The sequence below is a fragment of the Falco cherrug genome, chromosome 8 (assembly GCF_023634085.1).
Source record: "Falco cherrug isolate bFalChe1 chromosome 8, bFalChe1.pri, whole genome shotgun sequence".
Classification (NCBI taxonomy): domain Eukaryota; kingdom Metazoa; phylum Chordata; class Aves; order Falconiformes; family Falconidae; genus Falco; species Falco cherrug.
This window is the reverse complement of record NC_073704.1, coordinates 8625307-8640190: the sequence shown is the minus strand read 5'-3', so window position 1 is coordinate 8640190 and position 14884 is coordinate 8625307. Positions and strand designations below refer to the sequence as shown.

General features: G+C 50.0%; 1 protein-coding gene across 2 annotated transcripts in view; it reads right to left on the bottom strand.

Annotated features, from left to right (window-relative positions):
* The window catches only part of MLPH (melanophilin), a 29044-nt gene extending 22680 nt beyond the window's left edge, over positions 1-6364 (bottom strand). Inside the window, exons 1-3 of one of the 2 annotated variants that reach the window (XM_055719327.1) lie at positions 5904-6364; positions 1643-1864; positions 1295-1431 (exon numbers count right to left, since the gene is read on the bottom strand). In XM_055719327.1, the coding sequence (XP_055575302.1) occupies positions 1295-1431; positions 1643-1864; positions 5904-6013 (469 nt within the window). In that variant the 5' untranslated portion in view covers positions 6014-6364. The remainder of the gene's footprint in view (positions 1-1294; positions 1432-1642; positions 1865-5903) is intronic. The other variant, XM_055719326.1, reaches the window with a different exon arrangement.
* Positions 6365-14884: the final 8520 nt, after the last annotated feature.

The window sequence follows — 14884 nt, the reverse complement described above, 5'->3', positions numbered from 1 at the left end:
ACTGGAGTTCTCATTCTCTAGACATCACAAAGCACTATCATCAGAAAAGCTCTTTAGGGAGAACAAAACAGGAACTTGGAGGCAGGACTTGACTTTTAAAAGTCAAAGAGCTTATTGCCACCACTTCCACAGTCCTGATGCAACATGCATGGGAGTGCAGCAGCAGGGGAAGGCAGAGCCAACAGCAGATGGCTGCACAAAATGCAATGGTTTCACATCATTCTGCTGTACCTCCCGCAACCAGGGATACAATCCAGGAGGAGATTCTTGCTTGCTCAAAGGTCAAGCCAATTCGCTAGTGTTAATGAAGTAATAACAACAAAATAATTTCTTTTTTAAAAAGCCATCAGAATCTCAGTTTAAAGAAGCCTAAAGCACAGTTATCCTCATGCTTGGCTTGGTTTTCTCTTGGATTGTCCTTTCTGTGGGGTCTGCTGCATTTCCAGGCTGAATGCTGCATAAATTGCCTCTCAGTCCATTAATTTTATATTCGATGCTGCTACCCTCCACTTTCTGATATTTCCGCCATGAGCGGTCTAGATAAAAGAGTGATTGGACCAGTTGAATCAGCACATGTCTATAGTATTTGTGTAAATTTTTCTGTGTTTCCTCAAGATGGAAATAAAAACCATGTTGGTTTTCAAAGGCAGTAGGCAAAGCAGTGCAGGACCTGAATGAACGGCAGCTAGGAGCTACCCAGTACCAACAACAGCTTTCAGCATATGTTTATGCACTGTTGGACCAATATCAGAAATACTGAAGATCCATAAGGCTCTGAAGAAAACAGCTATGGTGACAGTAACTTGCTAATTTTGGTACAGTTTTGTCAGTGCCAGAGCATCATCAGATTGGCTGTGAAAATCATGGGGGAAAAAACAGCACTGGCTTTATCCAGCCAGCTGGATATTTTGGACCTGCAGGTTAAATTTGGGTTAATTTCACAAGATCTCCCCTGTGATGAAAAGCACTAAAAGAAAGAAAAAAAAAAAAAAGAGATATAAGTTACAAAGCACAGGACATGAAGTGCAAGATATTCTCAAGTCTGTCAAGTCAAAACTTGAACCTTTGCAGACGACAAAAAAATCCACCGAGAACATCTGCTCTGCTGCTGTCAGTATGAACACACGACTCCCAGCCTCCGCTCCCTCCCAAAGATGTTTTGAACGGTCTCGAAACCACATGGCACTCAGAGCAGCATCAATGCTGATGTTCCTCCTGTGGTGCATCCCAACACCGTGCCACATGGATGCCCCGTGTGCAGCAGGGCAGGAGAAACCCTGGTGTTCCTCCTCACCTAGAAATGTGGAGTTCACCCCCTGCCCTGGCTGCAGCCTGCCGTACAGGGACTGCAGCACCTTGGCACTTCCAAACCTCTTGAAACGGGATCGCACGTGCTCGTAGTACCACTCCAGGGAACCGATCTTCACAATCCTGCCCAAAGAGAGGATGCACACACAGGTGAGCCAGTCTAGCCACGCTCATGGTGACCAGACCCTCACCCAGAAACCTTCTCTTAACAAAAACACAGCCTCTTTTCTAAAGAGGTAAAGTAAAGTAAAGGTAAGCTGAGTTCGGGTGACTCTTCTTAAGCCTCAGCCCCGAGGCTGGCCTTGCCCCTTGCCCTCCATGGCAGGAGCGGTACCTGGAGAGGCGGCAGGGATCGCAGACCCAGCCTTGCTCCTTCTTGTTGTAGCGGCTGCAGTTCTTGCAGATGTAGAAGCTGCAGTCCAGGCACTGCCGCTTGCTGTTCAGCAGGAACTTGAAGGGCTGGAGGCAGTGGACGCAGTGGGTTTCATTGAGGTGGGACTGATTTGTCAGGAACTCTCTCTTGCTGCTCTCCTGATTGATCTTACATTTCAGCTCCCTGCAGAAAACATCCCAAAACACAGGAACTTGCTTTTGTTATCATTTCACTGTGAACTCTCATATGGCAAACCCGTCACGCCTCAATCATCTCAGGAATGATTTTCCAGGGAACATCCCAAGTCCTGCAGCTTGTGGAAACAGCTGTAGGGCAAATCTAATAAACAACATATCACAAGTTAAATAAGCTGAAAAAAAGAATTGGGCTCCAGATTCAGGGCAGGTTACTGTACATTAGGATCTGCCACTGTTAAATAAAAGATCAGATCCGGCTGTGCCAAAACCTGTCCAGTTTTTTTCACAGGGTATTGATCATGAATCTCAGGAGAACGGGTTTTCCCAAAGTCCCTGGCTGCATCCCAACCAAACCCAATCTTTGAGCCTGAAGTCCAACTGGGAATTAAAAGCTTTCTGGAGTTCTCAGTTAAAAAAAAAACCAAAAATCACCAACAAAAAAAAGCAATCTGAGATGAAAAAGGGTTAAAAGGGGTTTTAATCTAGTCTTTCAATGCTAAACTCAGCAGAGCCTTTTATTTAGGGCAGAAGTGATGTGCAATGAGGTTCTGACTCTTCAGAGGACACCAGCAGGAGGAGATGCCCGTGACTGTCCCATGAAAGCCTGACCAACATGAACGCTTTCCAAGACCACCCTCTCCTGGGAGTCAGTCACTACAGGCTTCCTTCGCTATCCAGTCCTGGCTGCTAGAGCAGGTCCCCGTGCAAGAAGGTGCCCATGTAAGGCTGAACCCCAGCGACAGCCAGGGCCAGCTACGATGCCTGCTGAGCTGGTGGGGGCCCAGTGCGTTACCCAAAGGCTTTCTGTTTGCTCCCAGCACCACGCACCACCCCAGGTATGTTTGCCTTTGGGGCTATGGCTGAGAAGCAATGTTTGACTTGTAGGGAAGGTCCTAGAAGGCTGTTTTCTATCTAGGCAGGGTAAGGAAGCTGCATTTTTCAGAGCAGAAGCCAGCCTGGGCCAAAAACCTCAAGCAGTTGGGTCTGGAGGCTGATTCAGAAGCACAGCGTGGACCACAAGGCTTCTGGTGATGCTCCCAGTGCCCCCCAGCTGCCAGGGAGATGGGCTGATGCCAGGGTGGCCGCAGCAGGAGCCTTATTGGCGTGGCAGTGTGGTGCCGGGGTGTCCATGGGAATGACATGAACGTAAATCAAGCTGATCTCTGTTTAACCAAATCAGTTTGTACATTAGGGATAAGCTCTCATGTTTTTTTTCCGGGGGTGACTTTTCTCACCAGCTCGCTGCCAGCACACCTGTGTTCGCTGTTACACAGGAGTGTTACTGACTGGCATTAACTAAGGATCTGGGACATGTGAAAATCAGCATGAAGACTGGACCGGGCACCTAGCTTTTATATTCAGCTGTTCACCATCCTAGAGCTGTTTTGAATGACCTAGTGCAAATATGCAGCAGTAAATCTATACATGGCTACTAAAAAAAAAAAAAAAAACCAACAAAAAACCCAAGCTGAAAACCCTTGGGTTGCTCCTTTTCTACTCCCATGCTAAAGCTGTTTCCAGCAGGATCCAATCTTTCACTGGACTGCTTTTTCTGGTTCTCAGAGACCGGTCGGATCCCTTCACCTCCCTTCCCTCACCCACAAGACCTGCCAAAGGAAGGACGAATCTCGGCCAAACCAGTTTAAAACCCGCAGGAACCGCATGCCTCTCGTCTCCTCTTGCTGGCAGGAGCACAGGCCAGCCCTTTCCCTGCCCTGCTCATTGCAGAATAAATGAGCAGCGGTGGGATGCCAAACTGCAGCAGGGTTGGTCCAGCTGAGCTCCAGGAGAGATGCAGGGAACCATCCCCCCCAAACAAGGTTGCTGGCAGGGATGTTTATGGAGTGAAGCAGGGAGAGCCCCCACAAAGTGGCCATTATTTAATTTCTTGGGCAAAGCATTACCCTTGCATGGTTGTGCAGTTTCTGGCCAGCTAAAGCCTTTGTCCGTTGTCGGTGAATAGCTTCTGCCAAAAAGAAAATGCAGAGAAGCAGCAGAAAAGGAAGAAAAAGACCAAGCTGGAGGGGAACATTTCTTCAAGGCCTGCAGGTTGAGACAAGCCCAGTGAATAGGAAAGCAAATGAATAGCAAAACAAATGGGGATGGTCAGAGCACAAGGAGCAGGGTGAATGGCTGCAGGGTCTCCCGTAACATCACATCAAGTCCCAGCTTGTTACAGGCAGAAAATGCTCACATAGCTCCGTGTCCAGCATGCAGGAGTGTGGCAGACTTTCCCAGATCGGTGGTCTGGTCTGTGCCAGGTATTGCAGAAATATCTGATGTATGGCCCTAGCTGAGCCTGTGGAGAGAGGCAACCAAGCCTTGGACTGGGTAACTTGCTCTACCCCAGAGACCTGGGCAGTGCCAGGTGTTTCTGGTTAAATGCCAGCCCTCTGTGGGGCAGGAATCAATGATAAAATGGGGGAAAAAATAGAAACCCCACGGCTGCTGGGACAGAGGGAATGCTACTTAGAAGAGACAGCAGCAGGGTCCAAGCAACCTAAGACCTTCCCCCTGTCTTACACCTCCCATACCATGGCACTTGATCTGGGAGCCTCCTGGGCATCAGAGCGGACCCAGATAAGCCAGTCTGGCGCCAAGGTCTTGTAGGTAAGGAATTCACCTCGCCCACTTCTTTTCTGCAGGGCACAGCAATGTGGATCCCCACCTCCTTCCTCCAGGCAGAGCTCAGATCCATCACAAGGCAGACATTCACCCTTTCCAGGGTGATAATGTTTTAAACACCCTTGTCTGATCTCTGTCCTGTACTTCAGAGCTACCAGCAGAGGAAGGCAGTAGATGATGATACTGAATTATCTCTGCCTCCTACACAGGCTGGGTTTTCTTAGGCAAAAAAAGCAATCAGGAGGTTTAAAAAAATATATGACTGAGAGCTTCTCATGGCTTGTGGTGTAAATGGAGATGCTCCCACACAGCCTTCTGTGGAAATCCACAATGGCAAGCTTTTGGGGGATGCTTCAACAGCTCAGATGCAGATAATCCCACATGAAGAAGGATGACTCTCACCCCTCACCCTTCCCTTTGGATCTGATAGCAGAACCAATGAGCTCCTGGTCCCCAGGCTTTGCCATGCCATCAGCACCAGCCCTGGCTCCAAAATTCAGAACTACGAGGGTACGAGGGCTCGGTGGGAGTGCAGCACAGCCCAGACTCAGCCTGGGTGCACAGGCCATCCCACTGGGATAATACTGAGAACTTGGCCAGACCCTGAACAGGGACACTGCAGCTTTTTGAAATAAAGTTAAGAAAATACTTAGCTCAGCACCTGACATAGTTAGCAACCAAAGCCTAACTCCCCACAATTTATCATGCTCAGAACTTAATCTTATCTGACCAAACATTTTTTAAACTGCACTTTTGTCAAATGACCTGTTTATACGAACCTAGAAGACACAGTCATTTGCTGCTCCAGTGATTTTCAATCTTTTCCCAATCTGTGGCCCCCTAAAACTTTCCCAGCACGGCACAACCCCCTGGTAAAGCATATGTAAGGCTACTACAGTAAGTTTACTACTCCTCTCAGTTGTTTTTCCAGGATCCTTCAGGAGTCTGTAGTCTCCTAGGACTCACTGAATACCTCTCCTGTCCTAAACGCACAAGAACTATCACATGAAACAAAAGCAAGGCAGCCAAATTCCATCCTTTGCTCCCAGGCAAGGTCTCCCTGTGAGAGCCACGCCAGCGTCAAGCCCCACAAAGGCATTTCCTGAGTGGGGGCCAGGTATTTGTCCTCATAAACCTCCCTAGTGACACTGATCCGCATCACCGCTGATGGCACAGTGCCGGTTTGCACCTTTGCAGCCCGGACACGTCACCTTGCCACCGATAACGTAATCTATTAACTACTGCATTTGATTTTCACAGCCAGATCCCGGCTGTTCCTCCTCGCCCACAGACTCAATGCGTTGCTTTATTGCTCAAACCCATACGCAGCAGGGCGTACGGGGACCTGCAGCTGTGGCTCGCTTGCTCCCAGCCCCACGGAGCGGAGAGTAGATACTCACTCCAGCCGTTCCTCCTCTTTTTTCCGCAGATCAAAGTCCCGTTGAACGACTTCCCAAACATGCTTGGCCTCTTCATCGGTTAGCTTGGAGAGGTCCAGCTTCCTCCCCATCTTGTCCTGGCGAGGGCTGGAGCCGATCCCGTTACTCGCCACCCCGCACGCTCGCTCTCCCGTACCCTGGGATGCTGACGGAGGGGGAAGAGCTCAGCCCCACCTCCGTGCTGCCCATGTAACCGGGCAGAGGCAGAGCTGCGGGCAGGCCAGCCGGCTCCTGGCAGCACCGCAGCCGGTCTGCCGGGCGAGCTTGCCCGCCGAGGCGGCCGGCGAGCAGGGCTGGCGCCGTGCCTATCGGCTGCCGGGACACCCCGCCATGCGGGCGGGCAGCCCTGCCTTCCCCCGGGGTCCTGCCCAGGGCTGCAGGCAGCTCCAGACCTCCTCCACCCGGCTGGGCTTAAAGGAGATCTTTACCCTCGGCGGAGCTGCCTGCTTTATGCAGGGTGTGTGGATCAAATGAAACCTTCGAGCGTCTCCCCGGGGAAGGCAGGCCACGGGTTTGGGAGGGGGCTGAGCATCCCCGGGCGGAGCTGTGCCTGCACACCCAGGGCAACCGGCTCCATCGCGGTGGGTCCCGACCCACCGTGACCCCCTGCTCCCCTGCTGCTCGCTCCCCCACTCTCCTCTGTGCCTGATCTTGTTAAACCTCTTTCCCCCCTCCCTGCTAACAGCTTTGTAAGGAAAAAAATCAATAGCGTCTGGCTTCCCCCCACCGGTACAACCACACCGGAGACCGGCCTCCCGCATTTGCTAACCACTCTCACAGCAATTCGGGAAGCTCAGCTTTGCTCACAGCAAACAGCTTAATTAGGACTCAGTGCTCCCCTCATTTACAGTTAGCAAGAAAAGATGGTTTGACAGGATTTCAAGAAAAATGCTAAAAACATCACATACCCAAAGGGATTTTTATTGCAATAATCCAACTACCAAAGCTCTTCCCTTGCTCAGTAAAACACTCCCTGTGTGTCTAAGCAGGAATTCCCCAGACCTTGGATATTAAAAGAAACCTGTTTCTCATCTTCATCAGAGCAAATATGAATGCTAACCACACTTTTTTTCCCCTGAGAGGTATCTAAGCAGGGAGACAAGACCGGAGAGAAAAACTATTCTGCCTGGTGGGACTAGCATCTCTGCTGCTCAGACACTGTGCTTGCCCACAGGTGCAGGGAATTATCCACCCCAGTAACACACTAGAAACAAAGATCAGATCAAAGTCTATGAACAAAGCCAGAAAAGGATTTTGAATCCAAACTTGGATTAATTTTGTGCAGAAAAGGTGATGATTACAGATGCAAGGCTGAGCCGGGATATCAGGAACGCATGATCTTCACTGGCAGCCAGAAATTGATTTCTAACTCCTCTTCCAGTAGAGATGCGGTCCTGGCAAAAGCAATTAATTTATTGGCAGGAGCCAGACATCAGTTGGGCTGACCCTTACGTAAGTGTATTTGAGAGCGCCCCGCTGCATCTGAACAGCAGAGCGGGTCAATAGATACTGATTAACATCACAAGGAAAGCCTGTTCCAGGGCCTGTGGGTACAACCATTGCCAGGAGCTCTAACGCTGGGGTTTGTGCTGCCCAGATCCGAATACTTTCTTCCCTGAAAGGATAAGGAGGTTGAATAACACCGGGGACATGTGGCCTGCTATGCAAGGAAGACATGAAGCGTGCAAGTGCTCAGCAGTGCCGACACCCCCAAAAAGCGCTGGCTTAGCCAGAGATCCACCACCTGGGAAACAGCCCAGCGCAGGTCCACAGAATAAATGTGAAGTATTATGTTGGCCTGGGAACTGTGTCTCTTTAGAGAAACTCTCCTCCCCCCGCGCCCCCCCCCCCCCCGCCCCAGCTTGGTGGTGCATGCACCAGCAAAGAAACTTTCTCCCCACTTCTCTTTCAAAGCAGTTTATTGAATTCTGTAGCAGTTCAGAACCAGCACCCACCAGCTTCCAGCAGTCCTCTGCTTTGATAAGGACAGTTACACCTGCCTGCCCTCAGCATTTTCCCCCATCATCCAACCACGAATAAAGGCCTCCAGATCTTATGAACTCATGCAGAAGAAAAAAAGCCCAACTCAGAGCCACTCACACAGACACTGTCGCGTGTTGTAGGGCCAGATGATGCTATATGAAGTTCAGCACGTGAAGTTCTCCTGTGCTGACCACATGTGCGTGTGTGAAGTGGAAGTTAGGAGCAGGGACTCAAAGGACAAGGTGAGTTATGTGTTTCCTACTAGCTGGAGGCTCAGCTGGACCTCAAGCCCAGTTGAGTTGGGGGTCCAGGCACCCTGGATGCCAAAATGTGAGAGAAGTGTTACAAGCTAAGCCTCTCCTGGGAAACCAGGTATGGATGGAGCTCGGGCTGGATTTCTGATTTTCTGCCTTGCCAGATGATAAAAGAATGGGCTGCAGGGTATCTCCTTTAAGAGAAATTTCTGGGGAATCTTGTTTAAGAGAAACACGCCCTTCTAGATGCAGGGCCTCTCTTTTAAAATAATACTCACATAAGCTGTTATCTTTGCAGTTCTTGATAATCTTTTGTCAAACTGAACTGATATACATAACAAGTGGCCTGGACGTTCTCCAGTCATTCATTTTACAGTGTTTTTTCTGATAACTTACAGCTATACCTGATTTTCCAAATAGCTGTTCCCAGTGCTGCAGAGGGAAGACGTGCCTTAACGTGATTCCCATCACCCTGCATGTAAAGCCAGTGCTGGTGCATGCAGGCAGCTGCAACCGAAACAGACAGTCAAATGGCACTTGGGGATGCAGGAGAAGGACATGCTGTACTGCTTCTACCTTGCACAAGTGGTGCTTTGTGCTGGTGGATTGTCATGCTGGGGTGACTGCAGCATGACACAGTGGGTGCACCCACAGCATCAGAGGTGGGAAATAGGGCTTTGCAGGCAAGAACCAGCAGGCTCGTTGGGATAAGCTGCTGAAATGATGCCTGGGGGGGGTGGGTTGATTTACAATGGCACCAGCTCCAGCTTTGCTCCTCATCCATGGATGACTCTAATGGGTATTTTGGCTCCCATCGGCATAGGGTCATCCCAAGCACCCAGCCGAGCTAGGGGAGTTTCCCAAAGCCAGATGGAGTCAGACGAGGAGCATCCACTAACAGCTCCAGCCCATCTCTAGCCACAGGCAGAGAAGACACAAGAGCCTTATTCACAGGAGCATAGCAAAAGCAGGGCAGCTCCGAACAAACAAGAAGGCAGCAAACATACTGCTGCTGACCCTAAAGAAGCCTTTGCTGCTGGCAGAGGTGATTTCACGGGTGCCTCTGCCTCTCCCACCATCCCCTTGCAGTCATATCTGAGTCATGAGATGTCTTAGGACTGGGATGGCATTCCTTCTCCCTTCAGCTTCATGGCAGTTTTACAAAGACCTTTTATCATTCCCATCATGCCGAAGCAGAACAAGCAGGACAGGGAAGGGGTGTACAATGCCACTGCTATTTCTGTATGTGACTCACAAGGGATTGTTAGGGGGTTTATCTATTAATATGACTGTTTAATTATGTTACGGCATGACCACATCTCATTTGGAATCACCCCAATGGCCTCTTTTAAAGAAAATGGCCATTCAACATTAATTATCATGGACAACAATGCTCTGACATCTGTTGCAATTAGGAAACTACTGCCATGGAAGACTTGAAAATAAAGTGTGTGGAGTATCAGTTGCAGGGTGGAAGCTGTAAGGACATTTTTCCTACCATGTGGACATCATGGAGCTTTAGTCTGGATGATGATGAGGTAGGGTATGTGATCTCTGCCTTCTCTTATCTACCCCAGTTTTTCTAATATGGATCTAATCACAGTTTTGATGGATTATGCCACAGGCCTACTGTCAATCTGAAATGAGAAGCATGCATCTTTGCATTGTTTACAGAGGACTATACACCAAAACCTGATCCAAGTTCACTGTACTGCCCTCATATTGCTCACAGCCCTATATTCCCATGTATCAGGTATTATTTCCACTTTCCCAACCTGTTTTCCCAACACAAGTGAGACTGAACCATTCCTATCCTGTTTCCAGCTTGCTTTCGCAAAGGAGTGAATGCCACCACCTCTATTCACTGATTAGTGCCTTCATGTGAGGAGAAACCCAGACACCTGCCTAACAAAAAGCTAACGGGGAGAGTTTTCACCAGAAATTAAGGTTTTTCACAGGAACTGCGTTTTCCCTAGCAAGCTAGGTGAGCTTGGTCCTATGGGAATACATAATTTGCAGTTATCAAAAATATAATTAAAGCATCTGCCTTTGGGCAGGTGGTAAAACACTTGGCAAAGGCCATCACCCTCTACGGCTTGCAGGAATTACCAAGGTAAACAGTAGCTGAACGCAAGTAAATTCTTACAAAGCCAACATGAATTCAAGGTCACTTCTGATACAGGCGTCTTAATGGATTATGTCCTATTGCAACCCAGCAGCAATGGATGAAAAGAAAGACCATTTTGGGCTACATCGACTGTGGAGACAACACAAATCCTACTAACAGTCTGGGAGATGAGATTTGAAAAACACTTTCAGGGTCAGCACCTGGCTCCCGCTAAAGTTCATCACCGACTTAAACACCGATGTAGGAGTTATGTCAGAGACCAACAGTTCAATACATCTTAAATACAAAATGCTGATGGATCGGGTCAAGAGTACTTTGACACTTCAAAGATTGAGATCTAGGGTAGAGAGAGAGGCCAGGCCATTCCCGCTTCTCTGCGGCTGATGGTGAGAACAGTGATCCCCTGTCCTTCCCAGTGCTCCACAAGAAGGCCAGACCAGATCACGAAGGTCAGGTTTCTGCCCTTTCCCTCTGGAGGCTACGTCCTAGTCTATCTCGGAGGGCTGGGCTGTAACCCACTGTTCAAACACCCCCCATTGCAATAACCTAGAGTAGCTTGAGGACTCCTCAGTTGTCACTGGCAGAGGTGGAGGTGTTTGCAAACAGCTTAAACACAGCGTAAGCCACAGTAATCTTCTCTCAAGGCAGAGGATGAACCAGCTGCACCATTCTGGGATAGTCCCATCTAGTTTGCAGTAAAACGTAGAGCTTTTCACACCGTTCTGACAATGAAGTGGAAGTTTTGCTGCGGACATCAAACTCAAGCAATCCTAGCAAATGTCCAAGAGGGTCATCCTGACAATTTAATTTTTCCTCCTCCCTTTAAATCTTTAATTATGCTGTGCCTGGGATTTCAGCCTGCAGGCAGGACTTGGATTAACACTATCCATATGGAAAACAATGCTGTGAAAGGGGCTGGAGGCTTCACCAGTTACACTGGAAACAGCATCTATGAAGATGTGAAGATCAGAGTTATTGGGTAAAGGCACTAACTGGCTGTTCCTGTTCAGACAATTAGCAGGGTCAAAAATGAGACACACACAGTTTTAGAGAGCTAACTGCCTGAGAAATGAAGCAGCTTGTGCATGTCTAGGGTACTTGCTCCAGGCTGTCTGAAGGCACAGGCTGTCATTGCTGAACTCATTCCTGCTTTGCTAAAGCCCAGAGGGGTCTCTATCCTGGCAAGAAACTGATATCACTGCAAAGAGGAAACAGACCCCAAAAATCTGTCCTTTGCTACTGTCTGTCTGCTGAGAGATGATTTTGGGGGGACAGTGTAACGAAACAGATGATAACTGAAGACTCAACGTGTCTAAAGGCCACCGAAGGCAAGATCCCAGACATCAGGAGAGATCCACAGGTATCAAAAAGAGGAAAAATTGAGCATAAAAGAAGTTTGGAAAAGGCTTCATAGCTGGGAATAGGGAAAGCAGGCCATTCCCACCCGAGGGAAACACCAAACCAGAAACTCTACTCGAGGTCTTGTTGACTGCCCACACAAGCAATCACAGCTGGCTTTTGCTTTTTAACTCACCCAAGACAGCGATCAGGACAAAGAACCAGGAAAGGGCTCAACAACTTCTGCGATGAAAGCCCCCAAGGTAGAAGACCCCAACGCAAACCCCACAGACTAGATCACAGCCTCCCCAAGGCTAGGTGGGATGGTTTCCACCCTGGAAATACCCATGTACCCAGAGTGTCCTTACCTCACAGAACAGGGGTTTGGGGTGCACAGGACCCAGGACTGCAGCTGGCTTGGGTTCTGCTTCCCAAGGGTTGCTCCTGGGCACCAGGAGTTGATCTCCTTTTGCCTTCGATATTTAAACACTGGAAACAGTAACCAAGCGGTTTCAAGTCCACAGAAAGAGCTATCTAACATGAAAATCCTAAAAGTCTAAACCCTTTTTACCCTAAAACCTTGTACACTATGCATTTTTCAGCCCCTTGAGGAGCATCATGTCGTGTGGCAGAGGGGTAGAGATAAGCTATCTTTGGCACCTGACCAGGAGGAAGACATGACTTTCTGAACTATTAAGCAGAAAATAAATGTATTTTACCCCTAAAGCCAGTGCTGGCGAGTGGGGCCAGAGCTTGGCTACTCATGACACCCCCAGAGAAGGCAGAGGGCCCATCACTGCTGCCGAAGAGCAGCTTAGCACCCCTCTGCCAACCATCTCGAGATGCTCCAATAAAAAAAACTCTCCTTCCCTCACCCTATTAGCCTTGGTGTTGTTTTTTTTTTGGGGGGTGGTGGGGTGGGGTGGTGGTTTGTTTTCTTTTTTCTTTGTAGCAGCTGCAAGTTGTTCTGAGCTAATTCCTTAAGCCTGCGCAGGCTCATCGTGCCTAAGTCATTGGCTGCAGGTATATGCCCATGTTGTGGGATGTTTCCAGACTATTGCTGTCTTTAATTTCAATAAACACTGAAACAATTATCTTTTCCTCTGTTAGCTCCCAGTAACCTGCTGCAATGTGAGGCAGCATTTCAGCACTTCCAGACCTGCCCAGGTGTGCCCTGCTTGGGGGTGCCTCTGCCTTCACTCCGAGCAAGGGTGCGAAGCAGGAAGGCACATCTCAGGCTGCAGAAAGTTTGGGTAGGCATACAACTAGACAGATGCAGGCATGGAAATGAAGGTGCAGATCCCAGGAGATGGACACCAAGGCTAAGGACAAACAGATGGGCAATGCTTTTGGCTTAGCTCCATGGCCTGCAGCTTCATGGATGTCCAGCCAAAACCCATCCTCTCCATGATACCGTGGCTTTTTTTACCACTGTCCATGCGACCTGCTGTGGCTTGGGTTTGGACTGACCAGCAGAGACCCTGAAGAAGCTCCCTGTGATGGTTTGCCCTCACAGGAGACCTGCTCAATGCTTGCCATCCAGCCCTGGGCACCTCCTGGCCGCAGGTGCCCTGGCAGCCATACCCATGCTGGTCTTCCCCTGCTCTTAGGCAGCACCCTTCTTTGCTCTCAAGCTTGGTGGCTTGAACACGAGACACGGGTTTTACTTTGAGCTGCAGCTTGTTTCTAGCCCACTGACCTGCCCTAGGATCTATTTTGAAGCTCCAGCTTCCAGGGGGCTTCCTAGTCCCTGCTGAAGTTGTCCCAGTGCTTCATTGCCCTCCTCGTTCAAAATGTGAGACACCTTCCAGCTGGAAAAGACAGAGCATGTTGCTTTTCTCCCCACCAGACATGACCCTGGAGGGGTGGGAAGGACTGGTGGGAGGCAGCCAGCAGCCTCAGCACCGTGCAAGCGCTCCCAGCAAGGTCGCCTGAGGAGAGCCTCGCTGGTCGATCCGCTCTCTAATGAGTTTCCATGCATCCATCCCTGCCCCGTACTGCCAGGGAGCACCATTATTCCCATTCTCTTTTGAACATGCTGGCTGCTGGCTCCCATTGCCTTGCTGGGACACGGGGGCCACTCGCCGGGGTTTGGAGCAGGCAGGGGGAGGGAAGGCAGAGTTGTGCTTCCAAATACAAAGAGGCTGCAGAAGGGAAGGGCGAGGATAGAATCCTTCTTGCAATTATCTGTTCCCTGAATCCAGAAAGCTCCTTGCATTACCTGGGTTTGGCACCATTGCCTGGGGTGATGGGGGGAAGGCAGGGTGCATTTCACAGCCCAGGCACCCGCCATCCCTGGGGATGCGACAGCCCGGAGGGCTGCTCCCTGCTGATCTAACAAGCTCTGATGAGCAGGTTCAAGCTAGGATCTGGCCTGCTGTGCTTCTCGTCACAGTTCCTGCTTGTCTGCTGCTCCAGGCCACGGAGCCAACACCAGCCCTTGTCCTTTTTCCATCGCTCACAGCCTATCGCTGTGGGCAACCATGCTGGGGTACTGCTTGTCCGGGTGGAGCGCCAGAGCCACTGGTGTCACTGTGGGATGCACACATATATATATATATGTATGATGCAGTAGTAGTACAACTTAGTGTCCTTGGAGATTTACCCACCCCTGAGGCTCCATGCTATGGGGCAGGGCTTTTTGGCTGGGGCAGGGGTGGCTGTGCTTGAACAGACCTCCCTGGGGCACAGGGGGATGCAAGCGATGCTGAGAGGCAACGCTGGGTTCTGCCTGCCCCTCCTGTATCTGCAAGCTTGCACTTGAGATTGCCAGCCTGCTGCAGCACAGGCCTGGTAGTGGAAATGTTGAGGGATGAAATCCTTCATCTAAGCATTGCCCGTGAAGCTCAGCAGCAGCTTTGCACCTAGGTCCCCAAGCTCAGATCCCAGCTTAGATCCTCTTAGCACCTCTACCATCCCAGCCAGGTGGGCAGGACAAGATGCCTTCCTTTCTGCCACATTTTAGGTGCCTCCTAGCCTGTGAAATGCCAGCCACATCTCCAAAGCCTCTGCAAGGTTTGCCACATCTCCCTGCCTAACCACCGGCTACCCTTCCCCATTCCCCACCCCTTCCCCATCCCCAGCTCGGCAGAGGTATGACAGAGCTGGCGACTTGCACAGCACCAGGCAGGCGATGGAAGTGAGCTGGTATGAAACACCCCCGCAGCAAAGCTCTCTAAACCACACAAACTACCCGTGACACACTGGCTCTGCAGGATACAGCTCATCTCTCTTGGCCA